Source organism: Argiope bruennichi, chromosome 4, assembly GCF_947563725.1.
Source record: "Argiope bruennichi chromosome 4, qqArgBrue1.1, whole genome shotgun sequence".
NCBI classification, from domain to species: Eukaryota; Metazoa; Arthropoda; class Arachnida; order Araneae; family Araneidae; genus Argiope; species Argiope bruennichi.
Genome location: NC_079154.1, coordinates 54,839,281 through 54,851,650, shown reverse-complemented (window position 1 = coordinate 54,851,650; position 12,370 = coordinate 54,839,281). Strand labels below are relative to the sequence as shown.

The 12,370-nt window shown below is 29.8% G+C and overlaps 1 protein-coding gene across 4 annotated transcripts in view; it reads left to right on the top strand.

Moving 5' to 3' along the window:
• Positions 1 to 12,370, top strand: part of LOC129966912 (mucin-2-like) — a 139,413-nt gene that overhangs the window by 84,471 nt on the left and 42,572 nt on the right. For all 4 annotated transcript variants that reach the window (XM_056081526.1, XM_056081524.1, XM_056081523.1 and 1 more), the window contains exon 2: positions 11,377 to 12,035. In XM_056081526.1, the coding sequence (XP_055937501.1) occupies positions 11,605 to 12,035 (431 nt within the window). In that variant the 5' untranslated portion in view covers positions 11,377 to 11,604. The remainder of the gene's footprint in view (positions 1 to 11,376; positions 12,036 to 12,370) is intronic.

The window sequence follows — 12,370 nt, the reverse complement described above, 5'->3', positions numbered from 1 at the left end:
AAATCAGAACCTTGTCACAGTGGCCTAATAACAAAAGTTGCGGTTTTGTAATCAAAGTGGAAGGAAAAAGGATGCATATATATCTGTGGATAATCATTATTCATAAATCCTCATGTCACCGTATTGTGTGTAAATTGGATGCACGTACTTGTTATCTAATGCTAATGGAATTATTTGGAAATTAAAACAATTTTCTGAATATTTTTAAAATTCAGGGTTTAAGAAATAATGCGTTTGTGATTCGCTTACTAGCAGAAAATTGAAGCAGATTTAATTGATGGATTTGGATCGGATATTAGCTAAGAATTCTGATTTAAAAAACACACACATTGGTGTACGAACTTCAGTTATGGAAGTTTAAACATAGATAATAATATTTTAACGATACTGTTTGTATCTTTTACTGTTTATTATGAATTGTTGCATTTCCATTTACTACTTTTTTCTCTTTCCCATTTGATTTTTTTTTTTTTCTTTTCTTATTCTGTTTTGTGTGATTATCATGTTTATTCGATTTTTTTTTCAGGGGCAATATAATTGTAGCATTTCTTTGTAATAAATTACTTTCATGGTTTAATTTTAAAAAATTGCATAAATTTTCAACACTTTTTTGACCAAACAGCGAAAGGCAGTACAAATTTAACAAACCGTTCTATCATGATTGTCTGTATGAATAAAAAATAAATAAATCGTCATTAAGTAAAATTTAATTATTAAATGTGTTATTACGGTTGGGATAATCCTAAACCTTCTTTATAAAGTAAATACCTTTTTTTTTTTTTTATATCTACTATCGTTTGCTATTGTTGTTACAACAGTTCTACTCATGAGGCTTAAAGTTTTATTCTTGTGTGTATTTGTGTGTTGGCTTCCACAAAGAAACTTTTCTCATATAAAACATATGGGATACAAATTAAAATTTAACAAATTTTGAAATTATAGTTATCTATAAGGTGTACATTTTATATTTTGATTTATTAAATGAAGGATTAATAAGCTTAAATAAAAATCATTGTCACCTTCTGTCTATATCTAATGATAGCTCTAATTAACATTCAGTAGAACTTTGCGAATACCTTTATTAATCACGGTCAACGACTAATATACTTTTTGCATGTCTTAGTGCCATGTAAAGTGCCTCTCAACCATCATTTTAGCGTTTGTAATTTGTTTGCGCTTTTGCATAATTTTTGAATTTCGGCGTTTTTTTAAAAAAATGCATTACGATTATAAGGCTAAGCATACTGATGTGTTGTGTAACTTTCTTCATGCTGTCGCTTGGTATTATTATCTGTGACTATAGTCATTCAGAATTCTCAGTCTAATCCAATATCGTATTGAATAAGATATTCATTTGAATGCAATCAAAGCAGTATCGGTAGAAAGCATTATGCGCTTTTTACGATTTAAATAAACATTATTTTTCTCCAAACGCTAACAATTGTGCTCTGCTGATAAGGTGCCTCTAATATATCGGCGAATTGGAAGCAGTTCTTGGCTTCGTTTCAAAAAAATTATCTTAAACTATAGAGAATGCACTGATGCGTTATCCGTTGTTTTGTTTTCCCTTCTCCATTTGTTTCTGAGTAATGAATCTTTTCCCTTCGCCTACCTTGTTTTACTCCTCATTTCCCGCTTTGTTTCAGGTACGGAGAAAAACTTTTGTATGGGAGGTTTCAGGAATAGAAAAGACACTCTTTTAAAAAGAGATTGTACTTTCCTTTCTTGTATAAAAGAGAAACGGGAAATCGATTTCGAAGTCATAATGAAAAGTCAAAAAATAAGCTTTAAGGCGAAACCTACTGATTTAGTTCGGATACAGGGTTCATTTCTGAATTCATTGCTAAAAATGAATCTTTAAAGTTCCTTTTCCCTCTATTATTATCTACTGAAACCAAAAAATATTTTTAAACCGAATAGAAAAATAATTACACTTGATATCGTATTCGCTTGACAAATGTAATTAAACTTTTGATCTGGCCTTTCATTATACAATAACGTCACGTCCTTTCCCTTCCTGCAACATGAAGAATGGATTGGCTTGGTGCACTGAACGTCTATCATAAAAGCATGGACTGGCTCCAAAGCAATCAATTCGAGCTCGATTAGGTAAAATGCGCATGGTTTAGTTTTATATTTATTATAATTTTCGCATAAAAACTTGGGAAAAAAGTGATATTCATTTATGATTTTGCGTTGAAATTTTCATAACTACAGGAATTGCTTCCCCTTTATAAACGTCTATCATAAAAATCTATAACATTAATTTTTCCCTTATATTCATGGTAATAGACTTTTTAAAATATTATAAAAATTTGAAGTAATTTTGGAAATTCAGACGATGAAAGAATATATAGATGATAGATATATTATTAATGACATGGAAGAGATAAGAAAGAAAAGATATCAATAGGAAATATATCAATTAAAAGAAATCCTGCCTTGATTTTTTTTTTTTTTTTTCGAAATAGAAATGTTTTATTTGAATTTCTGTAATAAAACACTATTCTTCTGTGTAATAGAAATTTGATTTTTGGTCTGTTATGGTTTTAAATTTAATTCTTGACTGAATCGCCATATCCTGCTTAATTTGAATGTAAATGCAGGGAAGAAATATTAGAAAAATAAAAAGAAAGAGAAAACTCAAGATTTCAATTTTGATTCACTCAGATGTATTGAGTCGTTTCAAAACACGCGTATTCGCTACACACGACAAAAGGCAGACAGTAAATAGTGCATAATCCTTGGTTTGGAACGGTTTACACAAGCTTGTTCCTAATTCTTCTTTGATACCTCCATTAGCAACGACGATTTCAGTAGGCTTTCTTTAGTTTTCCTTGACATCGATTTCTAATGTTTTAGACTTTATTCTGAAGATTCTTAACATCAAAAATTAAAATTTCAGCGACAGGACAATGCGCTACACTGATTTCATCTCTTGCCTTTTGTATTATTAAATATTAGCCGTCTTTATCGACTAGCCGATTCGCCAGGATTAATAGTCGCTCAGTTTTTAGTATTATTTTATACAACGCGATCTTAATGACTTCAGTAAAATATCTTTAAGCTTCAAATTTTAATAGATATATAATTCATACTGTTTTAGAAGCCTTATACTATTCTATTCATTTGACTAAGCATTTCACTTATTTTCTGACAGCACAATCAAAATCTGTATAAAAGGCACACACTTTATTATTTTTAGCCTTTTAAAAATATCGCTTAATTTCAAACCTAAAACAATGTAAAATTTGGTATTTTTTCATATTAATAGAATTTTAAATACAAATTTAAATCTTCTACGGTTTAAGAATGTACATATCTGATTTATTTACTTGAATTAAGTAAAAGTAAATACCCGTAATCAGCCTTACCAATAATGATTTATGTTAAGATCAATATAGTAATTTGATTGTAAATCATATATATTTGCTTTCGATATTTGTTGGAAAATATACTTGCATCTTTAAAATTGATTAAATTTAGAAAAAAATTTTACTGCAATATATGTGTATCATTGAAAATATTTTTTTTTTAAATTTTAAAAAGTTGTAAATATTATTTTTGTATTGTAATAATATATTCGAAAGTTATTGCGGAAAATGTCCAAATTTTGCATAATTTTTTTGTTTAAATTTAAATTTTAAAAATCATTCCGAGGTGCATATTTGTATGTGTGCCAAGTTTGATAAATCCAGATCAAATGATTTAATCTGTAGAACGTCACACGCGCGCGCACACATTCATCTTTATTATAAGTAAAGATTTGTTGCCCTCTTCAACTGGCCCATTAGTTTTCAAAATTATAGAACTTAATACTGTTGGCCTTTTTAAAGGACCTTTTTTTTTCTCGTCCTAAAAATACTTAATCAGTTGTGTTACGTTACACAATACTGAATTAAATGTAGAAGGTCTTAATACTGATTTGTGATGTCAGTGAAAAAGTGGCCAAATATCCATTATTTTTCACCCTTATAAATGCTTTAAAAAAAAAAACGGAAAATATTTTTTTAAAAGTTCGTACTAGAATGATAATTTAAATAAAGATTTCTTTAATTTTCGCCCCTCCCCCCTATGCATTTTAATTTCATTGATAAAGCGGACATAAAATTAAGAATGAATCATTAATGATATTTTCTATTAAACTCCATTTGATATTTAAAATAAGGGACGGTATTAAAAACCGTAATATAAATAACAAAACAAATTTTTAGTTAAAACCCATGAGAGAATATGTATCATAAATTATAATGAAAATTATGATATAGTTTTTATAAATATTGCCTGTCAGAGAAATGGTATTATTTTAAAAGGCTTCATAGCTTTTAACGTCTGCAAAAAAAAAATTTAATTTTTTTTATTGTATGATCAAGAATTGATTGTTTAAATTTATCGCCATCAAAATATATGTCTCAATGGCAGCTGGAAATTAAATGATGGATTTTGTTGATCTATGTTTTATCATTTAAGATTTATTTTAATTCCGATTAAACTCATTATTTTAATTTGATATTTCATTCTAATTTGTTGAGGTTTTCTTTTGATTTGCGTTATCTCAGTATCGATGAACATTTAGAAGTTCGTTTATGTAGGCTTTCAATCTTTAGATACTAATTTGGAGTGATTTAATAGCGGTTTTTTTTAAGTCACTTTATCATTTTCATAAAGTCGTATTATTCAAAATTGAATTGAGACTTGTTGAAGTTATAATTTTTTCTTTCTCGTATTCGAAATACAGAAAAAGGTATTGTAAATTGTCGAAAAATTTGAACTGGAGATTCTAACGTTTTAGACCACCCCCCGGAATTCAAAAATGCATTTTTGTTATTATATTTGTTAAGTTTGTGCCAAAGATGACTCAAAAGCGAAATTAAGGCTAATCTGATGAAATTTGATATATATATATATAGTCTCTACACCAAATTTGTAGATTTCTGTCGAATTTTGAGCGAAATTATTCTGAGGAAGTCTGTGTACCAGTTTTTTTTTAAATATAAGTTACTAAATTACAAAAGAAATAATTAATAAAACAAAAGCGTTAGAGGGATACAGTTTTGTACACAGTTAGTTTGGTACAGAGATTTAACATCTAATGTGTAGATCGAAATCCATCAAAAGGTTGATTTTCTTTCTGACTTCTTTTCACAGGTAATAATTCAGAAACGCCTTAAAATGAAGTGACTTAAATGTATGAAATTTGGAGTGATTTTGTAGTTACAATTGCAGGTCTCTAACAAATTTTGGTTTTAATCTATTGAAAATAATGCGTCCAAAATACAAATTCGATTTTTGAGTATCTGTTGCTAAATATATATAAAATCGTCAATGACACATTCAATGTAAATATTAATGTCAAAAATCAATACTATTATTATTCGCCAATGCCATGCAAGGCATTCATTCAAGACCTTATTCAAAGCCTACAATTTTGTGCAAGGGTACGAAAATATGCGAGGAGTTTTGGGGACTGGTGTTTTTGGTGTGAAAAATTGAAAATATACTTCTGCTCTAAGCGCCTGACTCAAAGAATACTTTTTCAGATTAGTAGATGTATTGAGCAAGGTTTGATACATTGTGTGATGTTTAGATAATCTAATATATATTTTATTTTAATAATTTCTTTTTTAGAAATTTTTTTAAAGAAGATACGATAGAAGCTGCTTTTGTATGCGTTTCAGCACAAAATGAAGAAACATTTATCTTTTTTTCCGATTTTATCTTTCCCTTTTGTCAAGTTTTCTAGTTTTGTATAACGTTTCTCTAGTATGACCTTTTGAATGGTCTCTGGTGAGATCTTTACAAATATTCTTGATGCGTTGAAAATATGGTATTTCTTGAAACTCTCATATTTTCTGATCTCTCAGTTTTTATTATTGTTTTTTTTTTTTTTTTTTTTTTTTTCTGCTTTCCTTAAATTTACTTCCATATTGAAGTACATTTTTATTTATTCATTCATTGGAAAGCATCTTAACTATTTGACTTTTGCATTTTTGAAATGCGAATGCATTCTAACGAATTAATATGGCTTTAAATGTGCAAGTTTCTAAAATTCAAGTTGGTCAGTGAGTAATGATCTTTCCTTCTGGTATTGCCTGAAAGAATTTTTGCTGTTTATTGACAAAGTGTATGACATTTTTCATCTCATCAAATCTAGCCGTTGATTTTTTTAAAAATGATGCAATATATCAATTTTATTAATAAATTTAATTAAGTTTTCGTTGGTAATATTTCTATTAATGCATTAATTATTTTTAGTATGATGTTCTAATTTTTGTGTGGAGGTTTTTGCAGGCGTCTCATCTGTTGTAGTATTTCGTGAGCATAAATATGTCTATATTTTAGACAGAAACATTTTTACTTTATCTAGATTATTGATATTGACATGCATTTCAGTTTCAAATCATGATTCGGCCCTCTGAAAAAGGACGGTCCCTTTCCCCTCCTGGTACAACGTGTTTTTTTGTACACATGTTTTCGAGGATACTTCTTTATACTTTCCTCTTCTAAAAGCAAATACTCGAACCTCACGCACCTCAGATTGTCTGAACCAACTTTGAACAATTCAGAAAAATAACACAAAAGGTTTACTTGTATTCTGTCTTCGAAGAACGGAAAACCTTGAAAGTCCGTTTGCGTGTATTTCAGTAGGAATAAAACTGCAAAATCGGGCCTCCATTGTAATATTCCCGGCTTTATTTTGAGGGCCATTATGTCTCTTCGAAGGATGGGAAGATGTAGATGTACCTCAATTTAAAATGCTTTTGCAAATTGAACCTCTACACGATTAGTGGGACTGAAGCAATAGGTTGGGTAATGTTTTTTTACGGCATTTACAAGCATTTATTTTTAACAGGAATATATTTTTATTTTAAGGTTGTGATAGTTAGATATCGTGAAATGCATTTGTTGTCTGAAAGTGCAGCAATTTTATATTTTTTCAATTTATAATTGAATAAAAATAGAAATGTTTTCTTAATTGTATATCAATAAAACTTCCTGACATTTTTAAAAAAGAAAAGAGACGACCATCAGACAATTTAGAGGTGCTGGTATGATAAATGTCTATATATAAAATATAGGTGTGTGTGTGTGTGTAGTGGCAAAATTAACTGATGAATAAAATGAGCACAATCGATCAAACTGGTGATGTTAAGTCATGTCAACATTTTATTAGCGGTTTTATTATCTTGGAAATAAATATCTTCGGTGTTGGAAGGGTGGAAGGGAAGGTGCCACTTTAGGATATACACAATTGACAAATAAAAATCGATACAATGTCTGTTTAAGGTACTACCAGTTTTTTTCCCTTTATCTATAAGGAAAATTCTCTTCAGAAAGGTTGATAGGAAAAAGGCAGGGAGCGATTGATGAGCGCATGCATATCTTAATATATATAAATTACGTGTCACGTTGTTTGTCCGCGATGGACTCCTAAACTACTTAACCGATTTTAATCAAATTTGCACACCGTGCGCAGTTTGATCTAACTTAAAAGATAGGATAGCCCTTTTTTTGAATTTTTAATTAGAATTTTAATTATTAATTAAAAACTAACTTTCCCGCCAAAAAAATCTTTTCATTTTCCCCACCGCCAAATGAGTACGGTTTCAGTTTTTTTTCCCAACAATCATGAGGCTAGGCTTAAGATTTTTCGGCTGGTTATTTGAAACGATTCTATTTATTTTCTTAATGTTTGATGCATTTAAAATTAAACATTGTTAATTAATCGATCTTTCAGATTCATTCTTAAGTACTTTTGAATTAAAATAAAACAGAATAAAGGAAATTTAAAATTCACGCATTTGCGTTACCGTAATTGGCGTTGAAAATTCAAGCATGCGCATTGTGTTCTGATTGTTGACATGACAACCATTGTCAACGGATGATTTAAATTATTTTTAGGTTAGTTGCATGTTTTTGTAATTAAATTGTATTTATTTTAGTTATATATTTTTTGTATACGCTTATAGTTTTAAGTACGTCGTTTTTTAAGTAGTTTTTTTTAACCTGTTTTCAACCGATTATTTTAAACGATTCGTTTTATTTTCTTAGTATTTGATGCATTTAAAATTAAACATTGTTAATTAATCGTTCTGTTCATGATGAATCTGATAATATTTTGTTGACAAATTCTTGAAATATTACATAAATTAGGAAAGATATTCTTTATTAACCCATAAAGTTTAAACGCTCAGTGACTGTTTTCAGTAATCATATTACAAAAAAATGCTTTGTTTCAGTAAAAAATATTATTATATTAATTGCAGATTAATCTTTTCCACTTTAATTTATAGTATAAATTCTACGGGAACTAACAGAAAATTAGAGAGATACATATTACGTTATGACTGAAGGCGTTTATAATATTATGAGTGAATTATATGACAATCAAAATTTGAAGTTTTAAAATATTTTGATGAAGAAGCTATTAAAGTAGGAATTGCATAAAATATTTAATTATTAAAATTTTAACGAACATTAAGATTGGCGAACCGGCTGGTCGCCAAAGGCGGCTAGTGTATATATATATCGAACAACGATTGAAAGGTATAATGTTTTTCAAACTACTAAATTAAAGATTAAATTTTAAATTATATCCATAGAAAAGCTATTTTATCGTGGTTTCAGTAGAGCTTGATTATCTAGTACTAGATTCCCATGCAGACTGGAACTGAAAAGAGAGAGAGAGAAAATAGCACCGCTTATAATAGTGTAAATGTAAATATTTAAATGCACAGTGGATGATTTTTGAAATAATGTATTGAAAAAATCACGATAACATTAGCAATATGATACCTTAAAATACAAAAGTACCTAAAAATTTGTATTTAAATAATGATATATACTATTCATAAGTCAAGTTTTTAGCACTGAACTCATAGGAAAATATATGATAGCAGGGTTCAAATCTGAAGAATTGCATTATTGAAAATGTATTGTAAAATACATATGTAACAAAGATTTAAATTGCAACCCTACCAAAGATATTGTAATTAAAAAAAAAAAAAAAAAAGAGTTTCCAAATTTTAGAACTCCCTTTTGCCGTGTAAAATTTTTGCATGTCAGAGTACAAGATACAACATTTATATGATTCTTTTCCAAACTAATTTTTATTTAAATCTCTATTTATTATTGCCACGATAAAACGGATGCCATAAATAACGACTATAAGGGTCAATTTTTGTGAAACAATTTTTATTCAATAAACCCTTCGTATTTATTTTTCCGTGCTCTTTTAATGATATTTGATTCTAGCGAAGTCAAGGAATTTTATTCCATTTTCACTGTTTTTCCCTTTTTCAGCTAAATTTAATTTGCTTGCTAGTGTAGTAATTTTTATTTTCTTACTGATTTTTTTTCTTACATTAATAATTCGAATACATAAAATACCATTCTAAGGCCATTTTTATTGCTGTCCAAATGTATTTCATTCAATGTATCTTTTTTTACAACACTGCGCACTGTTTTAAATTCTGACTACTGTATTTCATTTTATCGTTTTACATTTTGAAAAAAAAAAAAAGTATTTTACGAATAAATTTATTTTTATTGATTTTTTTCATGTTTTTCAATTTTATATATTTATTTTTTCTTTCCAATTTTCTTTTATACTTTCTCATTAAATCTCTGAAATTGTTTGTAGAGAAATGTAGAATCATGCTTAGTTATCAAAAACCTCAATCTCTTTTTCATGTAAAAAAGATAATAGATAAAAATGGAAACGAAATCAATCTGCTATTATATTCGAATTATTTATTCTGCAATCGGTTGTCACGTTTTTAGTTAATCACATCAAACAAGTAGTTGCCTTATGTTTATTTTACGAGGCATGTGGTCTAAAGAAGGAAGTACTGCAATTTTACTTTTAGAAAATAATATCATAGATTCTTCCACAAGTGCTTGCAAAAACATTCTTTGATCTTGTATGAAATACTTTTGTAAGAAATGCTCTTTTTTCAAATATATTTTAAGTAAAGATGTATGATTAATCCATTCTGTTTAATGGAATTTTTTTTTCTATAACAAAATTTTAAATTTGCTTTATTTTATACTTTTGAATGACGATTGTTAAAATTATCAGATTTATTTTCAATAAAGCTTTTAATTGGATTTATTCCTCTCTACTCCCCCCCCCCTTTTCCATAATCTGCTATGAAGTAATTAAAGTCTTTTAAAATGATGCAAAGTTTACTTTTAAATGTTATAGATTTAAGATTAAATTTATCTTTCATTGCTTATCAAGTATAAAATTGTGAGGAATTTGAAATTATGCGTGTATTACGTAATTAAGTAAAAACAGTAGACGAGTTGCATTGTCTCGCCAAAGCACGGAGGCTGCTTTTATTCTAAGACCGTTAATGGAAGCAGAAACTTTTTTATCTTTAAGTTTAATATTCGACCCCCTGAACGTGTCATTGATTAAACGAAAGCATTAATGGTCCTCCACACCAAACTCCGGGTATGGAAACCTCCTGTTATCAGCGCAATTAATCACGTCTGGCGGTGTGTTTTTCCAGAAGAACAGGTGAACTCGCGCTCGAAAAATTATTTCAACGTTCTGCAGAGTAAATGCTGCTTGCAACAACAGACGGATGGCACTTTCCAAGAAAGAAAACTGCTCTTTATGGCGAAGATGGTGTCTTGTCGACATCTCGTCTGCGGTCGAGGTTACTGTTTGTTAACCTGGATTGGATCAAGGTTTCGGGGAAGAATGAAGAATACTTTGCAGGGAAGAACGATAAATGTCACAATCTCTTTGACTTTATGAAGAATTTCAGTTGGAACGTGGGAGACTTGTTGGAATTTAAGTAGGAAGCTCTGAATCCTTCGTTGTAATCTTTAAAATGATCTTGATAGGACTAGAAATTGAATTTATTTTGCCTCATCCACCATTCATCTATTTTTCCCTTAATACTTCCTCGTGCCCTATTAATTTGTCGTCTAATACATTAGTTGCACGAAATCATTTATTTAAATTTGCATTATTTTTCTACTTTACGTACAGGCGACAGTAAAGTAATTATTACTGTCTGTAAAAATTCATTTTTTTTGTATTGTTAATTGGATAATGGGGAGCATTTCCAAATTCCAAGCAACATTCAAAGAGGATATGGGAAATTTTTCTCGATACGTCAAATTTAATGTTAATTACTGTAGCAGTTTTAATTATCTTTTTACAGCACAAATATTATATGCATTTGCTTTGAAAAGTGCAATCGATCAACTTCAGTCAATCACCAAAAGATATCTGTTAAAACTAGAAATATAAGCTACTGAAAAAAGCTTATAAATGCATGTATGTGGAAACGCTATTATTTTTCAACTATATTAAATAAATAAATGATATAATTAATGTTTTCTTTTATCTTTCCATAGGTCCGTTCTGAAAAAGACACATTAGCGAATGGTTACGACAACGAGGGTTACCATCCCCCTAAAGAAGACGGCGAAGACGAACCCGCGAACGACGATGAGCGTCTTCGAGTGGGTGCTCCAGACCCCGTCCCCAACGGCCATGCTCATGAGGAAACCAACGGCCACGTGAACGGCACCGCAGTCATCGTCCTACAGGAGGAAGACGAAGAGGAAGAAGACACATCTAACATGGATGATCACAGCAGTTCACAACAGAAACCTCTGGATACGCGATTACACCATTATATTCCTGTGGAAGACATTGACAGGAAGATCCTAAATGGATCGGACGTGTCCATCCCAGAAGATGCAGTCATCAGTTTCAGTACGGGGAGAGTGAAAGTCAAAAAAGGAGGCTCCAGTAGCCCCCAGTCGCCTCGTGGAGATATCCCTCTTGAGACTTTGCCTCCATCTTACGGAGACCAGGATGATACCAGGTCCGAAAAGGCTGGTTTGGAGGCAGAGCTCAATAAGAATGGTGTTTGGTCTTCTGCAGAAGGTTATAACTATGGCAGTGCTGAAAGCCAATTTGTTGTCAGTGAGAAGCTCAATGGGACTAATAATAAATCGTCTGGTGAAGATGTGAACTTACCTGTCAGCAACCATCGGAAGTGTCTAAGGTAAGTTTGGCAATTAGAGTGCTCCATCGAAACAATTTATCAATGCCTTTTCGGTAAAAATATCTTTTTTAATTCAAATTCTTGAAATTTGAATCAAAACTTTACTTTAAATGGAAAAATATAACTATAATCTATATCTTTTCTTAATGAACAATATGGTTTGGAAAATCTTCTTTAGATTTAATGTTTCAAAACAGTAATATTTTGCCTTTTACACAGTTAATTCATAAATGGAATTTCTGTTCAGCTATCTATTGCAATATGCAGGATATTCAGTTCAGTATTATTTTGCATATGACTCTTAGCCAAGAGTCTGTTCTCCTCTATGTAATAGC